This window comes from Gymnoscopelus microlampas (assembly GCF_963454915.1).
Source record: "Gymnoscopelus microlampas genome assembly, chromosome: 22".
Classification (NCBI taxonomy): Eukaryota; Metazoa; Chordata; class Actinopteri; order Myctophiformes; family Myctophidae; genus Gymnoscopelus; species Gymnoscopelus microlampas.
In genome coordinates this window covers 16,337,911-16,355,410 of record NC_139959.1, presented here as the reverse complement: position 1 = coordinate 16,355,410, position 17,500 = coordinate 16,337,911, and the positions used below count along the sequence as shown (strand labels likewise).

Genomic DNA, 17,500 nt, shown 5'->3' with positions numbered 1-17,500 from the left:
CAACAACGTGGTTGTTCTGTGAAGCAAAATACCACCTCAGTTCTCCACACTGGTGTCGAAAAACATTAGAAGAATTCCATTTGCAGACAGGACACGTTGACTCACCTCAGACTTTCCACGGCTGAAGCAGGCTCCCTTGGTGAACTCATCACAATGCCACTCAGCTTCCTGCGGAGAAGGAAATGCAGGTTTATAAAAATAAATAAATAAACCATCACGAAGTAAACATCACAGAGCCTCAGTACAATAACACTGGACCTTTCAGGAAACACTTGGCATAAGTAAAACAAAACAAAACAAAGCAAAACAATAGTTAAAATATTTCTTAAGACCTTACACAACAGCATAATCCGTATTAATCGAAGAACAATTGTCAGGCACAGCGACACAGACACTCTCATTGCAATGTTTCCCAAACAATGGAACACATGTTTGGGTCGCAGACCATGGGTCACAAGAAATATCCCTTTTTTCGTTTCCTACTTTTTATTATTATTATTTCAAAATATTTTCAAAAGAAAAAATAAATTCCGTAAATGTAAAAAATTGTAGTAGTGATCTATAAATAGATTAAATATCACATCCACAATGTGTGACGCGTTGTGAGCCATTTTCAGTAGTTTGTGTCCGGTCTCGAGCTAAAAGGTTTGTGAACCACTGCTCTATTGCTACCAAATTATAGACTTATGAAGGGCGACATTGATTGAAACAGAGATTAAATTAATTTGACATTCGACAGAGTAGGCAGAGGATATAACCTAAAAATAATTACACACAAACTACTTCAAAGATGTGCTTAAGTACAGTACTTGAGTAAATGTACAGTACTTAGTTACTTACCACCACTGGTAATTGGTTATCTTACTACAGCCATGGTTAATTGTTGTCATGTGTGATGCTGTGACGTCAGTGTGGGGCGCTATGTTTGAACTATCATTTTATGCATAATAGATAACAGAATAACAGAATAGAAGGAAGTAGTGGTCCCACTCTCCCTGCAGGAAAACAGTTGCACTATTACTACAAATGGTAAGACAAGCTACAGTAGCGGTTTAGGCCAATCAGTGTTCAGCTCATTTGTAAACAGCCTCTCAGAGCCAATAAATGATTCAGTATTTTCACCTACACCCAGGTTTGTCCAGCCTACATTAGTTAACCCAGTGGTTATACTGTTTATCTCCTGCAACTACTTGACTAGTCGACTACTTTTTGGGATTAGGTGATGACTACTATTGTCGGGCACTCATGCACGTGCACGCACGCACGCGCGCACACAGCACGCACGCACGCACGCACGCACGCACGCACGCACGCACGCACGTACGCACACACACACACACACTATATAATATTAAGAGCTGTGTTAAATACAGACACAGAATCCAATTAAGGTGCAAACAAAGCTGGTGTTAGCCGAAACATCAGAGGCAGCAAGCACAGATTAGAAAATGCCAGTTTGATTTATGTGTGGGGGGAAATGAACGATGTTAAGACACAAGAGGCACATCCCTGGACCGAACATCAATGTGATTTACATGAGGGAAGGAAACAGAGGGAGACTTCTTTTTCATCGAGAGGATAAAGAATTATCAGCGAGGGGCGAAGAATTGGAAGATAAAACTTAGACGACTCCCTCCGAGGGTGGAAAGAGCATGCTCCAAATCTCCTGTTTAATTTCAGCATGACCTGCAGGGGCCCTCTCATTGATAAAGGTTCACTATTCATGAAACAAGCGACAGTCCTGGGGCCATCACAGGACCATCACAGGGCCACAGAGGCACTCATACCTTGACAGGCCAAATTAGATACCATTGCCACTAGCCAGGATGAGTGACGCAGAGAGAGAGAGAGAGGGGGAGAGGAGGGTGTTCACTGAGAAATGGACAGCACTGTAACTTCATGTGGCAACCAGAACTAAAAGTTAATGTCAAGTCAGGAAAAGTGAAATTATTCAACCTTTTCCTGGTGAGCCGGTGAGAGACGACTCTCTCTCCTGCAATAATAAGCTGGCCAGCAGCCATAGCCAGAGTGACTTCATTCTCTATGGGATACAGTAAATACTCCTAACTGAAAGATAATATTATATTTCACCTTGGTATCGGGGCTGCTTTATGCCAGGACAGCAGGGGAGCAGAAAGCTGAACCCCCCTCAGCAGTTAGGAGAAGGTCTTTCATTTCCTCTCTGAGAACCATGAATTTCTCTCTCTCCATGTGCTTTATGAGTGGGCTTTAACTCTATACTGTCTCAATGGCCTTCTGGTGGAGGGATGGTGGGACTGCACGCGTGTGCGCACGTCGTACACACAAACACACACGCGTGCGCGCAATGAGTGTGAGAGCATTTGAAGTGATAGCACACACTTCAGTATTATGGTGAGAAGGCTTGTTTTCTGTCTTCTTGAAGGCTACATCTACACTAAGCCTTTTTTTATTGAAAACCCAGGTTTTAAAATGAGTTTCAAAATGAAAACCATCTCCGTCCAAATGTTAGTTTTAGCACCTTGTCAGGAGTATTCTCCATCCATACTCCAAGACTGAAAGCGCACGTCACTCACATATCCATTCACGTACACTGGCCATGCACGTGCCGGGCATATCCCATTTTGACGACATCCATAAAACAGCACTTGTAGCCACACAGCGATTGTACATTCAAAGGATGTTTCTCCTCTCTGTGGTCGCCATGGTTTTTGTCTGTGTGTCTGTGCTAAAAGGCACATGACAGATATACTCACACTACTGATTTAAGGTCTAGGAATAAACAAGAATGGGTATACTATACTATATATTTTTGCACTTTGCATTTCTCATGTGTGTACAGGAGCTTATGTCGCTGTTAATATGATTTTAAAATCAGAAGCCTGGTGGTCTATGAACACAATGAAACATTGTGTCGTTAATATGAGGTTTACCAATATGGATTTTCACGAAGAATAGAACAATTCTTAGTATAGAAGCCATGTCAGTGTGCTAATTCCCACATCAGTGTAGATTCGATATGGAGAAATAACAGGTGACAGGTAGGCTAGCTGATTGATTTTTATATGAATGCAATCTACTTGGATGTCGGTAATATTAACAAAGAAACCAAAGATAGCCTAATAAACCAATGTACTGTGGGCCTAGTACAGTGCAGAGCCCTGGGTGGGGGGGTGGGGGGGGACTCGGCTTTAAATGGTTAAAGGGCTGGGTCTTCAAAACAAAACAGGGACGGTTTCAAATGTCTCCACATTAATCAAAAATCACACCCTGTGCGAAGGAAGCGGTGCCTTTGGGGCGGGGCTTAATTCATTTCAGTTCGTCCCTATTGGTGGTCTGAGTCCACTTACCAAATTTGTACTTTCTAGCATGCTGCAAACTGGAATAATGGCTGTTTAAAGGCCAGCCAATGGGCAGACAGAGGGGCGGGGCTTAAGTAATTACAGTTCGTCCCTATTGGTGGTTTTAGTCCATGTGCAAAATGTGTACTCCGTAGCATGCTGCGAACTTGAGTTATGGCTGTTTAAAGGCCAGCCAATGGGAAGACAGAGGGGGCAGGGCTTCAGCAATTCATGCTCGACCCTATTGGTGGTCTAAGTCCACATACCAAATTTGGACTTGGTGGCATGCTGCAAACTGGAGTTATAGCTGTTTAAAATCCCGTGCTCATACGGGCGGACGGACATAACATACGCTGGGGGTCCCTGGACAGAGGGGGCGGGGCTTCAGCAATGCATGCTCGACCCTATTGGTGGTCTAAGTCCACATACCAAATTTGAACTTGGTGGCATGCTGCAAACTGGAGTTATAGCTGTTTAAAATCCCGTGCTCATCCCGTGCTCATACGGGCGGACGGACATAACATACGCTGGGAGTCCCTGGACGCCTCTTTGATAACCAGTGGCACGTGTGGCCAATGAGAGGAGAGATGGCATAGGCAATCTCCAAGTCCGTGTGTGTGTGTGTGTGTGTGTGTGTGTGTGTGTGTGTGTGTGTGTGTGTGTGTGCGTGTGTTTGTATGTGTTTCTTCTTTGCCGTGATCATCCCGGGCTCATACGGACGACGGACGGACGACGGACGGACGGACGGACGGATATACGGACAAAGTCAAGTGTAGAGCGGTTGGCACCGCTAAAAATACCTGATCAGTGTGGATGATGGGTGTAAACCAGAGGTGTCTCAGACGTTTTTGACTGGGTGTCCCAGGAGGAGCATTGCAGGGATAAGTATGAGTGATTTCAGAGCCCAATTGATGTCATAAATTCAAAGGACCCCAACGGAAACAAGCCCGCAAGGACTTTTTTGGCCGGACCTTTTAGACAAAAGCATTATAAATGTAACTGTGTTGTTTTACATTCTTTTGCCTAATAAACATTTCAATCAATCAATCAATAAAGCGCTCTGATATCATTACAGTTTCATTTTCCATTTCGTCTTTTGAAATTAATTCAAATGAATGTTTATTCATGCCATGTATTTATGATTACAACCTGCTTTGTTACAAAGTAAAGGCATGTTAAATACTCTGGAGTACCAAAGAAGCCACAACCATCAGAGAGTACCTGGGGTGTAATGAGGTGGTGGCAACCGCGGTGGCCAAGGAGATTCCAGGGGTGGCCCGTGCCACTTAAGGCCACCCCACAGGTGGTACTTGCTTTCAAACAAAGACGTCATAGTGTAGAGATGTAGCCAAAGTGTGTGAAGAACTCACAAAAAAATAACAAACCACAGTTTCTCACCAGAAGGCAAAAGTAAAACAGAGCACCTTCAAAAACGTACATCAAGCACTAGAAAGTGAACCATAAAAGACGAAAGTTGTGCCTGTGTTGCACCATCAAAGACTAATACACACAGAACAACCAATCAAACTAATGACACAGGTGTGGTGGTTAACAAGGGGGTGTGATGGTAACAAGGTAACCTTTCTACCTTGGAGGAAAGCCTGGTATTTGTTCTAAAACTAGCCATTTGATCTGTTTATAAAAACGGAACCACAAAAAGTATTGTGGTTCCGGTGGTTGGTTCCGGTTGGCGTCGCATTGTTTTTGTTCCCCACATAATGCAAATCAATTCGTTTAGTCTTGCAAGTCGCGCCACAAGGTAGAATAGAAAATGAACGATTATTATGTCAAAAGAAACGAAACGATTATACCAAACTAAACAAGTTTTAAACTAGGGGAATCATTTTGGAGATGCACGGCGCTTGTGGTTCCGGTCGTTGGTTCCGGCAAAAGGAGGTCCAAAGTAGCCACCAGAGTAAACAAGTGTGTGTGTGCATGCGTGCGTGCGTGCGTGCGTGCGTGCGTGCGTGCGTGCGTGCGAGAGACGATTCACAATTCACGTTCAAAAAAGCTACTTTGGGGTCAAACCACACACACATCAGCAATAACGTAACAGAGCAGTATGCCCACAAAACTCCATGGCCTATTCCGGCAGAGAAAGTGGGCCCAGTAAGTGCTTTCGCTCGCTATGAAGGCTGACTGTGTGTGTGGGTCTTCATTGAGAAAATCCTCTCAGTAGGCTGGAATCTAATTCACTCATTTTACTATGTCAAATCAATGTTAACACATCGGGTGCCAAACACGGTCTGAACCGTGTGTTTACATAGTGGCGGTTCCGAAGCTTCGGTGCCGAACACGGTCTGAACCGTGATTTCAGTCTTTTTGTTTTTTTCGTTTTTCTCCGCGCGGGCGGGGCTAGAGCAGCTCTGGGAGCACCCATTGTAATCCTGCGAAGGAAGTGCCAGATCACTCACCGGAAACACTTTTTTTTCCCCCATCCGGTTCCTGTCTATTTCCTACTTTGAAACGCCTATATCTCCGAATCTGTTTCCTGTGGGGAAAAACGGTCATGCGCGATGCGCGATCCACCCCCCGTTGTAACTCGGCAGGGTAATGTTATGGTTCCAGCCTGTAGCCAGGCTCATGGCAGAACATGAATCGATGCTTTTTTTTGCGTGGATTTGCTTGTAACGCACGTGGAAACAACAAACAGCAAAGCGCAGTCAATGGGAGAATGCTGGCACCCACGGTAAGTTGATATGAAAAAACGCTGGCACCCGATGTGTTAATAGCGATGCAAAATTACAAAGGTGGGCTCTCGTTCATGGAACGATCATGGTTTGTCTTTATTGATGCCGTGAGACTCCTCATCAGCCTGCGTAGTCTGACCCAGGAAGGGGTGCAACAGTTAAAAGATCTCATCGATTAAAAACATTAACGATCATTTAATATAATAATTGATTCCTATTTTGGGCATGTCGTTATATGCAAAAAGTTGCAACAAATCGAGTGAACATGGCAGATCTACAAGCTCACAGCGACACGTTGTGACCTTGCAGATGTGCCATTTTCACTGTTGTGCAAAGAAATATATTGTTGATATAGAAAAAAAGAAGTCCCCCTATTGCTTCTCTATTATTCAATTAATCCAAAACGTAAATAATTGATAGCTGCAGCCCTAGCTAGACCCAGGTTTCAGCCTGTTATGTATCCACAGTGGAGCTTTAACACTTCACCAGCGATACTGCGTGGGTGACGTCCTTGAGCCTGAAAGGCTTTAAAGGCTGTTTTCATTTACCTGTGGATCCATGTTTATCTGACTGCCAGGCCTCACACAGACCAGAGTACGGTGCCACAGTCACACCCATGCTAAGGAAAGTGCCAGTGTCATTAAGGCACATTAAAAGTCCATTAGCACGCTATCATTTCAGCCTCAGTGTGCCGCTGAGATAGATCTGTGCCAAAAGTGAAAAATATCTAGAATGAATGTGCTGACTTTTAATAATAATGTTAAGTCGCTGGCATCATCTGAGAATAAAAAGGGCCAATATTTTGGAGCACTACAAAAGACCAGTTCTTGCGTTTTTATTAGAAGAAGTAGACAGAGACGGAGAGAGAGGAGAGAGTTCAGCAAGAAAATAATAAGAACTGTGTACCGCGCGCGCGCGCGCGCGTGCGTGCGTGCGTGCGTGCGTGCGTGCGTGCGTGCGTGCGTGCGTGCGTGCGTGCGTGCGTGCGTGTGTGTGTGCGTGCGTGTGTGCGCGCGTGCGCCTGTGTGTGTGCACATGCGCGCGCGTGAGTGTGCGGGCAGAGGTACAGACAGATTGACAGACACACTCTGGCTATGTCACAGGCATTCATTGCTTCAGGGACACTGAAGAACAGAATCCTGAGCTATGCATGTTCCGTGCACCCGCCTGCTCCACTGTCCCCTGTAATGTTAGGAATCCAAAGAGAAGAACCATTGTGTTCCAAGCTCTCATCGTCCGTGACACTAAGGGGCTATTGTCAGCACGAGGTGGGTGCAGGAGAGGCTGTGAGGGAGGCAAAGAGAGAGAGTGAGAGAGAGAGAGAGAGAGAGAAATAAAAAGCCGTGGGCAGAGAGAGAAAGAAAGAGAATGTTAGAAGTAGACAGAGAAAACGACAGACGAGAAAAACAAGAGCAAAAAAAAAAAAGCGATAACAAAGGTCGTGTTTGGAACGTGCCGGGATGATGGCGGCACAGAGGCCGATCAGGGAGAGACAGAGCGGGTCGAGGAGTTAATGAGGGGGCGGATCCCGAACCAACCACTGCACATCCAGACATGATATTGAATAAAGTTTGCATAATGACGGGCCAGAGAACACTCTCCCTACTCACAGCTGACTGGCCTTGTGAATTGACTGGCTGTGTGTTCCATTACAGTGAGAGGCGGGAGAGAGAGAGAGAGAGAGAGAGAGAGAGAGAGAGAGAGAGAGAGAGAGAGAGAGAGAGAGCAGTGAGGCTGGGGTGCTGGGGGCCGGGGCTGTTAGGCAGACGGGGAGCTGGACAAACGCAGCCGGAGAAATCTAATCTGTCTCTTGAATAGCTGATGATATTACATTTTTCTGTGCCGATACTAGATTTACTATTCATACTGACGTCTGCTGATGTAAGGCATGGAAAGATTTACATACCAAAATGTGTCCTTGTGTGGCATCACTGTATGCGTTCGTCTCTGTCACTGTCTGTCTCTCATAACGCCACAAAAAAAAAACCTGTACAAATATTTTGAAGAAACTACACAGCATTGTGAAATATGCTGGTATGCTGAATCACACTCTAGTGTGATTCAGCATACCATGCTGATGCCTGTGTATCTGAGAATCGACTTAATCCCTTTTATGTTTGTTTATCGGTACATTAAATGGCAAATTTTGTGAGATCTAGTAACTGGAATTAGTAACACTCCCATAGTAGTGGAGGTGATCCGTTCGCTACTGATTAGCAAGGCTAATTGCTTTTGCTGACAGACACTGTGTGACTGCGAGCAATGAGCTAATGAAATGCATCGGTGGAAAGCAAAGGAGAGGAGAATTGGTACGATGGGGCTTTTTTTTTGGGGGGGGTGCCTTTGTTCACAGGAGTTCAAGGAGTTCAAACAGCATTGTATTAATCACGTTAGTCAATAATAAAGTCTTCATAGGTGAAAATGAAATGGGCTATTTTCAAAATAATTTAGAAATGTTTTGTGGTTAAGTGGTTAAACTATGATCGAGGTAGAGAATAGCGGAGGCATAGTGTAACATGGTGTTACAACTCAATGCCAGACAGGCTCTGTTGTCAAAGGGAGATGTTACGCAGAGTGCTTCCGTCTGCCTGTCTGGGTGCCGACACGGGGATGGATATCAGCTATACACTTCTCTGCTGTGAAATTGGACAGTGAGAGAGAGAGTACCGTCATGGATTCGAGTGCTCATTGTCTGATGCTGTGTTCAAGCCTCCTGCGGAACCGCTGCTACCGTTCAGATTTACTGCGTCAGAGGAAACAACGCTCTAATAATAGATTCCTAAAGGGGATGTTTTTCTCTGTAAAACTAATTGGGGAGCTCACAGTGAGACAGGAACACAAGGCTGAAGCTCCTCTCTGAGCCAGCCGGCTCGCTCGTTCATCAACCCATGGCAACACAATGGGATGTGAACACAATGCAAATGCGGAACGAATAATTCATCAACGCTTGCCCTCGATGCTTAAGCCCCCCCCCCCCTTCTCTCTCTCTGCAGCGGGCACAGCACGGTGGGCAACGACTCATGGGAGCCATGAGGAAGCCATGCCAGGGCTCATTTTGCTGACTGAGTTTGGCAGAGGCTGAGGACAGGGAGCAGACACTATAGGATAGAAGGGGCAATTGGGGCGATGCTGACTTGATTCAGCTGTATTTAGGGAGGGGGAAGGAAAAATACTGTATGTTTAATGAATGCTTTGTTCTATTCAACTAAAAGCCTTTCACTACACAATCCTTCATCTGGGTTATTATAGCACCTCTTAGTTGAGGAAGACACTGTCTGAAGCACATCTCTCTCTCTCTCTCTCTCTCTATCTCATTTCAAGGCACAAGTGAAAGTAAATCAATGGGGATACACATCGCCAGGGACAGCTACGCCACTTCAGGTGTTCGAGACGCCGTGAGATAGTGGCCGTATAGTACCATATAGTCAGTTCACATCCCCTGTTGGGACTGACTCCAGTTTCAATGTCAGCCTGGTTGCCACTTTGCACCTGATTGCCATTCACATGGAGTGTAGCTCATATCTCTTCAATTTCCATGGGACGCTGAAGCTTCTGCCCTCAAACTCTGTTTAGAATTGCAAAAGCGTCTTTGTCGCGTCAACAGTTCCTCTGGCAAATCCTTGTATCTCTTACTGAGAAATCGAAGTGTTTCCGACGACAGATTGAAGGCCAAATCCAAGCGGGGTGCCCTAGGAGGAAACACCAACAATGAAAGAGTGAAAGTTCTCAAAGCTGTGGACGTCGTTTTTATGGCCGCTCTGTCTCTCTCTCACTTCTGCTGGTCACCACTTTTTCTATTTTTCATTACTTCCAGGCAGGGAGGCCATTTACTGAGGAGATTATGATTGCTGGGCTAAGGCTCTATCGATCCCTGGGCCTGAACTCGATACGTGCAATAGAGCAGGTTAGACCGGGGGCGTTCAGCTAGCACTCCCAGTGCTCTTGAAAGCCTCCCAAACAAAAGCATCACCGCTGGTTATTCAGAATTTCATTTTCTGACAAGAGCACTTCAGCCGAGGGCATAGAGTGGGTGGGATTTGTTTTTGTTTTTTTGCCTACTTGGAGAAATGACCTTGGTGGCTGTGTTTATCCAATTCATAAATGTTTCATGTATTTGTGATCATGGCCGGTGAAATGTGGGCATTGATCATATGGTAATTACATCCAGCTCCCTGCCATATTACAGGCAGTTTGTACTGCAATGGTAAAGCAGTGCTCCATCAATCAATACGCGTTTCCTCTTGGTAATGTTAAGGCTGTCAGCCATGCAAAACAAATCACTGCCATAGGGCATGGTCTGACAGGGCTTATACTTAGAAGTGGGATAAAACGCTCAGAGCTGTGTGTGTAGGCGTAGCTTTTAGCTTCTTTGTCTTCTGTGAAAAAAGTAAACAAATACTTATGCAACTGTTGAACGTCTGCACAAGCTTAAAATAAAGCACAACAAACAGCCACAGTATTCACCCGCTAACTTGCTTTGTTCACTTGCTTAGCTCTCTTGTACCATATTCCCTTGTAACTGTATTTGATCAGTCAGTACGGCACGTGTGTAGAGAAACAATGTGAAAGGTCATTCATTCAACTTTCTTGTGTATTGAACAACAGCGATAAGAATTTCCTACATAACAGCTACGCAATGAATCCTTCATTCTGTGAGGGGAGAGAAGAGAAGAGAAGAGAAGAGAAGAGAAGAGAAGAGAAGAGAAGAGAAGAGAAGAGAAGAGAAGAGAAGAGAATGATTTTTTGCTGTTCCAAATTAAGCCCTGGGGCTTAAGGTCTCCTCCTTAACTCTGCAGTGTTGGTTCAGTCAAATGCAAAACAGGGACTAGTCCATGGGTCAGCTTAAATTGGCACCAGCACTTGGTGGAGATTACCAGCACCTATTGTCTAGAGAGGAAGCCCCTGGAGCTCAGGGGGGGTGATGGAGCCAGTGGAATCTCCTCTGGGATTTTGCCGCACTAGTTGAGCGGAGGACAAAGAAAGACGGATGATTGGGCAAAGGAATGGCACGGAGCATCTTTAGTAAGCCTCTCTATCCCATCGAGCAAACATAAAAGACAGCTATACCAAGGAATCCTCTCTCTCACTCCGTGTGGGGTTTCCTCAGTTTTCTTTTCCCTTGCCCTGCTTGTGTGCATGTTTGTGTGTGTGTGTGTGTCTGTGGCAGTCTAGGAGGGTTGTAAGAGGGTTTCAACAACTTGGGATGCCCAAAAAGGAGGAAAAAAGGCTGGCAATTGTGCTGTCTCTGCTATAATTGGCAGCCGCCATACTGGATATGGTGGAGACGCTGTTACTTATACCCATAGAGTACTGAGCGTACTTTGTGAGTGTAACCTGCACCTGTCCCTGTATGTTTCTCCTTTATGTGGACATAAATAAATGGTTAAAATGTGTGTGTGTGTGTGTGTGTGTGTGTGTGTGTGTGTGTGTGTGTGTGTGTGTGTGTGTGTGTGTGTGTGTGTGCACGTGCGCGCGTGTGCATGTGTGTGTGCTTCGAGTCTTCGAGTTGTTGGTTTTTGAATCATTCTTTGTTTTTCACATCAGCACTGCTCCAGCCGTACACAGCAAAACTCTCTTTTCTACTTCTGTTGCTCCTCCTCTTTGTCTCCCCAGGATTTTCAGGATGTTAAAGGTCCAGCATTTGGTCTTGTCCAATCATCAAAAGGAGCCTGCTGCTAAGCCCCCCTGCCCCCAGCAACGGGCCAAGTGAACCCAGAACACGTCGATGTTTGCCTGGTTACTCAGTGGGTGACAAAACGTTTGGCTCAACGGGGGAACAATGCACAGTAAAGAAAAGGAGGGGAAAGCGAAAAATGTCATGAAATAATTGACAGTAAATAAATAAATACAAATACATAGGGGGGTGTCCGGGGTTGACCCAGGGGTAGAGTTCCTGCCCACTACCATGGAGACTCCTCCACAGTGCCTCCGGCTTGACTGGGCACACCAACAAACACAATGTTGTGTTTGTGGGTGGGAAGCCGGCAGGGGAGAACGATCTCTGTTGCTGCACTAGTTACTCCTACAGGTTATTCAGCAGGGAGTCGAACTGCGTTCCACGCATTACGCCCTCCCAGTGAAACTCCTTACTGTCAGGTGAAAAGAAGGGGCTGGCAATCAGTGTTACCAGATTTAGCAAGAGAATCAAGCGGCCAGGTCTACAAAACAAGCCCAAAAGAAGCAACCAGGCTGCATGATCACACACAAACACTGCAAATTGATGAGCTATTTCAAAAAAGCTGACGTACAAGCTCACAACGTGTCGCGACGCAAAACATTGTGAGCTTGTAGATCTGATTTTTTTTTTTTAAAGAAGCTTGTGAAAAATTACTTTTTCACAAATCTTGTATCGGGGTCCCTGGCACAAAATATTTTCAGATAGGGGGTCCGCGGACAAATACATATTAATTTAGGACGGTCCTTGACATGAAAATACTATAGGTCCTAGTATAGAGCCCTGGGGAATTCCGTTGTCTCTACAGTACACCCTCCCTTAGACCCACAGCAATGACAGGGACTACACACATGGAATGGCATAATGGCTAAAAACTAAACAAAGCAAAATAAATGTAATAAAAATTAAATCATAATGCCAATGTGTGAGAGAAAAGGAGGGATTGAATGAAGGCATATTTGCTACCCTGAGGCGGATATTCCATATTTATGCAAGTTCTCTGCAAATGCATGTTAGTACAACATCAACAACGCCCTTGTTGGTTTTGTACAATGCATATTTACTGATAATTCACCCACCACGCAAGCATAAGACAGTGTTCTACTGAGATTAGTGTTATTCACGCTTTAATTTCAACTGAACAGCTCATTTTGTTCCTGTCCTACCTCCTTTTGTGTTTAGACCCTGACACTTCCGCATGAACACAATACAGAAGAAAATGTCATCTGGCAAAAATTTCACGGCAAAGCGTAAACATTCTGACAGAGCATGAAATAACAACGGTAAAGCGTGTGATTCGCACAACGGGAATGTAAAGCATGGCAGGGGGGGATGTCATGCACAGTTTCAAATTCTACTTGAACCTGTGGGCTAATATTATTATTATTATCATTGACTAGACTTAACCCATTAAGACCTGAGGCCGATTCTACAAAATGTCTTCTAAATCCTAACAGTTTTCTGAAACAGTGGTTCTCAAACTTTTTCATGTCATACGAATTTGGCCGCGGACCCCCATCTCAAAACATTTTGTTCCAGGGAGCCCCCAAAAGCAAAGATTTGAGTTTGAGTTTTCATGACTTTTCAAGAATAGCAGATCTACAATCTCATAGTGCGGCACTCGGAGCCGCGCTATGAGCTTGTATATCTGCTATTCTTGAATAGCCCAAAGAAATCTAAAATGACAGAGATGCGTCCCTGGATTGAATGGGTTAAACTTAAAGAAAACAACAGAGTCTTATGCACACCTGATCAGCTCAAAGACGAGTGCGTGCGTATAGGCAGGGATCGGACGTATAGAATAAAATAAAATGACCCGCACACTGTCTATATGAGCTTGTATATCTGCTGTTTTTGAATAGACAGTAAGTATACAAATAATGGCTAAAGTGGTTAAAATCTAAAATGACAGACACTTTCCCGGTCTTAATGGGTTAAGTTGACACGTGAGCCAACAACACTATGTGGCTGGCTGGGTCCAACACACCTCTGCATCAACAAACAAGCGGCCTCAGCCCCCCCCAAAAAAAAACCCACTGTCACTCTACCAGACTGCAAGTTGTTGTGACGCATGAAGCAGTAAAGCCGTTTAAGTGGAACAGCTTTGAGGTTGAGGAGCCCGGGCAACGTGCAACGACTAGCACGGCCGTGTCTGTATGGAATCAATGGCGTCTGCACAGAGACAGAGGGAAGCCAGCGGGCCAGTGAGTGTGTGTGTGTGTGTGTGTGTGTGTGTGTGTGTGTGTGTGTGTGTGTGTGTGTGTGTGTGTGTGTGTGTGTGTGTGTGTGTGTGTGTGTGTGTGTGTGTGTATTACTATAATTGTGAGGACCAAATGTCCCCACAAGTATTGTAGATAGAATATGAGAAATAGACGTTGTGAGGACCATTTTCTTGGTCCACACAAGAGAAATTGTTATTTTTTTTGTTGAAACATTTTTTTTGTAAATTAGATAAAGATTCAGGTTGGGGTTAGGTTCAGGATTAGACCTTTAGAGGTTAAGTTTAGGGGCTTGGGGTTGGATTTCCCCCTATTTTATTCTTAGTTGTGTAGCGATGTCAAACACCGGAAAATAGCCGATCTACAAGCTCACAACGTGTCGCAGCGCGACACGTTGTGAGCTTGTAGATCTGCTATTTCTCGGCTTTAAAATCATTAAACATGACCCAAAAAAATCATAAATCAATCATAAAATCGGCTTCCTAAAATATTGATGTCCTCACAAGTATAAAAATACAAACGTGTGTGTGTGTGTGTGTGTGTGTGTGTGTGTGTGTGTGTGTGTGTGTGTGTGTGTGTGTGTGTGTGTGTGTGTGTGTGTGTGTCTGTAATCCAAAAGTTTCTCAACATTTGGTCTGGGCCCACCATGGGGGTCCAAGTGGACACTTATGGATCTGTTAACTCTGAGAATGTACAGATGGGGAAGGACAAAAGAAATCGTCCTCACGGGACACCAATCTATGTGTTAATTTAACTCTGAGAATGTACAAATGGAACCAAAATGGACCCTGGGTATATTTGGATCCACTTGTCACAGTCTCAGAGTTACAGACCCGTAAAAAAAGGTCCATTTTGACCCCCTGGTGGTCCCTGGACCTGAAGTTGAGAACCGGTGCTGTAATCAGACAGCTTGCCTATCAGCCACTGGAGTACATACAGTACAGCACACAGTAGTCCCTCGGCAAAATGGATGAGTAGAAGACCATTAGAAGTGAGAAATGAAAGAGAGAGAGAGAGAGAGAGAGAGAGAGAGAAAGAGAGATAGAGAGAGAGAGAGAGAGAGAGAGAGAGAGAGAGAGAGAGAGAGAGAGAGAGTGGTAAAGACTCACTTGTATCAATGTCAGGTCCTCCAGACTCAACCTGAAGAGATGATTTCTGAAAAGAAAAGGAGGCGAGAATATGAGTTAAGGGGCTGGGGCAAGATAAACCTACAGAAGGAGATACGTGGATTGGAGCCAGAGTTTCTGCTAACAGGCCTAAGCACTGTACAGTACAGTAGTTATCTCTCCTTTACCCCCCCCCACCCCAAGCACGCAGGCACGCATGCATGCACGCACACACACACACACACACACACACACACGCCTCTCTTTCATCTCCTTCAGGGTGCCTACAAAAGGCATTTCCATCTACGTCTGTGAAAAGGAGGATCTGTTGAATTATGCAGCTTAAATGGTGCATTAGAATGAAAGCGGATCAGGGGACGCCTGTACATTTTCAAACTACATCACTCTAGACTAGTGCTTCCACAGCTCTGGCCAGTTTTTTTAACCACACCCTAGTGACCCCTACTCTGTAGGCGAACACTTTGCTGATAATAGATGATCTACAAGCTCACAAAACATTGCATTGCGACACGTTGTGAGCTTGCAGATCAGCTATTTTACGGCGAAGCGATTCAGTGTAGAGGGAAAGACGATCGGTCCTATAGTGTAGAGCCCTGGGGTACTCCGGTCGACAAAGTCTGTAAGGTTTAAGTGTTTAAAAGTGGGCACAACCTGTCAAGGTTGTGGTGTGGGGCATAGGGAGGACTGGAGGTCTTATAGAGTTCTGGTTCTCTCTATGATCTGGAATAAACTGACAAGGCCTGCGTGTGGTTAGGAGGTGTGTGTGTGTGAGAGAGAGAGAGAGAGAGAGAGAGAGAGAGAGAGAGAGAGAGAGAGAGAGAGAGAGAGAGAGAGAGCGCATAACTGAAGAAATGTAAGAAGAAGCCCATTTTAACTGATAATGCTGCCAGTCTGCCACTGCCTGAGGCTACTCTGTGTTGCTATGATTACATTGTAAAGCGAGGCTAGATTGTGGCTTTGGTATTCCCGAACTTTTCAAATGTTTTGCCCCCACTGAATAGCAATGCCTCAGAGAAGACAGTCCTAAACCAAACTAAATTACCAAAGTCATCAAACAACAGCTACCGCTATGAAAGGATGTAAAAAGGGAAACTATAATGACAATTACAGTAATATTTTTTTATTATTGTAAAATATTATCCATATTGATTTTTGTCCAACAGGTTTATCATGTCCAAGCAGAGGGCCGTGTTAACCCATTAAGGTGATCTTGGAGAGAGAGGAGTAAAGGGCAATACATGCTCCTTCCGATGTCCAAACTTTTCTTCAGAAAGGGAGGTGATATAACTACAAATTGACGTCATTCCCAACTTCTGGTGGGTGGTCTCAGAGCCTTTTCCTCAGAGCACCCCCAAAAAGTCAAGGACCCCCAAATTATATGTATTTGGCCGCGGACCCTCATCAAAATATTTTGTTCCAGGGACCCCCAGAAGCAAAGATTTGAGTTAACAATGTTCGCTTTAAAAATATATATATTCACATATTTGCACACATTTTCACAAATTTTCAAAAATAGCAGATCTACAAGCTCGTAGCGCGGCACTTGGTGCCGCGCTATGAGCTTGTAAATCTGCTATTTTTGAATATCCCAAAGTGTAAAATAATGCTTTTTAGCTCAAATCTAAAAATGACACAGTTCCAGGTCTTAAAGGGATAGTTCACCCAAAAAAAAACATTTTTTTCCTATCGATTAGTCACCCCATGGAGACTTGAATTCATTCATTTTTTGTTTTTGTCGCATTCCAAAGCCAATAATTTGATGACCAACGGACCAGTAGGCAGTGGTTCCGGTAGGAGACATAAAGGAGACTCTTTGTGTCCCCTACCGGAACCCAAAAATATCCATTAATTCAAGTCTCCATGGGGTGACTAATCGATAGAAAAAAAGTCATTTTAGGGGTGTACTATCCCTTTAAAGATCTGCATTTCATCAGTAGCTGCATGGGGCATCTCGATGATGACTGAGAATTTGGAACAGTTAAAGGGTTAGTTCAGATTTTTTGAGTATTTTCTGTAGGAAATACTTACCATTAATGTAGTGGTTGCAAAGGTATTAATTGATTGCCCGAGTCCCGTGGTCAGAGTTATGGTCCGTTTCTGATAAATATGAAGCAGTTCCGGTAGATTAGTAGATTTGGTGGGGGCCGCTCATTAAAAATAAATAAATTAAAAAAACTAACGTCATTTGTATTGTTGACCTATTTCTACCATATAGAGCAGGTTTCGTTCAACTTCGACCCCTCTGTCACATGGTACTAATGTTTGTGTCCAGAATCACTGCGCCGCGGCAGCCTACTCACGCACAAAATATATGACACAAAAAATAGTACCATGTGACAGAGGGGTCGAAATTGAACGAAACCTGCTCTATATGGTAGAAATAGGTGAACAATACAAATGACGCTAGTTTTTAAAATGTATTTATTTTTTATGAGCGGCCCCCACCAAATCTACTAATCTACCGGAACTA

At 44.4% G+C, this 17,500-nt stretch overlaps 1 protein-coding gene across 2 annotated transcripts in view; it reads right to left on the bottom strand.

Annotated features, from left to right (window-relative positions):
• sema5a (sema domain, seven thrombospondin repeats (type 1 and type 1-like), transmembrane domain (TM) and short cytoplasmic domain, (semaphorin) 5A) overlaps positions 1–17,500 on the bottom strand; it is a 162,190-nt gene that overhangs the window by 88,466 nt on the left and 56,224 nt on the right. For both annotated transcript variants that reach the window (XM_084048370.1, XM_084048369.1), the window contains 2 exons: positions 15,013–15,058; positions 106–168 (listed from right to left, as the gene is read on the bottom strand). In XM_084048370.1, the coding sequence (XP_083904496.1) occupies positions 106–168; positions 15,013–15,058 (109 nt within the window). The remainder of the gene's footprint in view (positions 1–105; positions 169–15,012; positions 15,059–17,500) is intronic.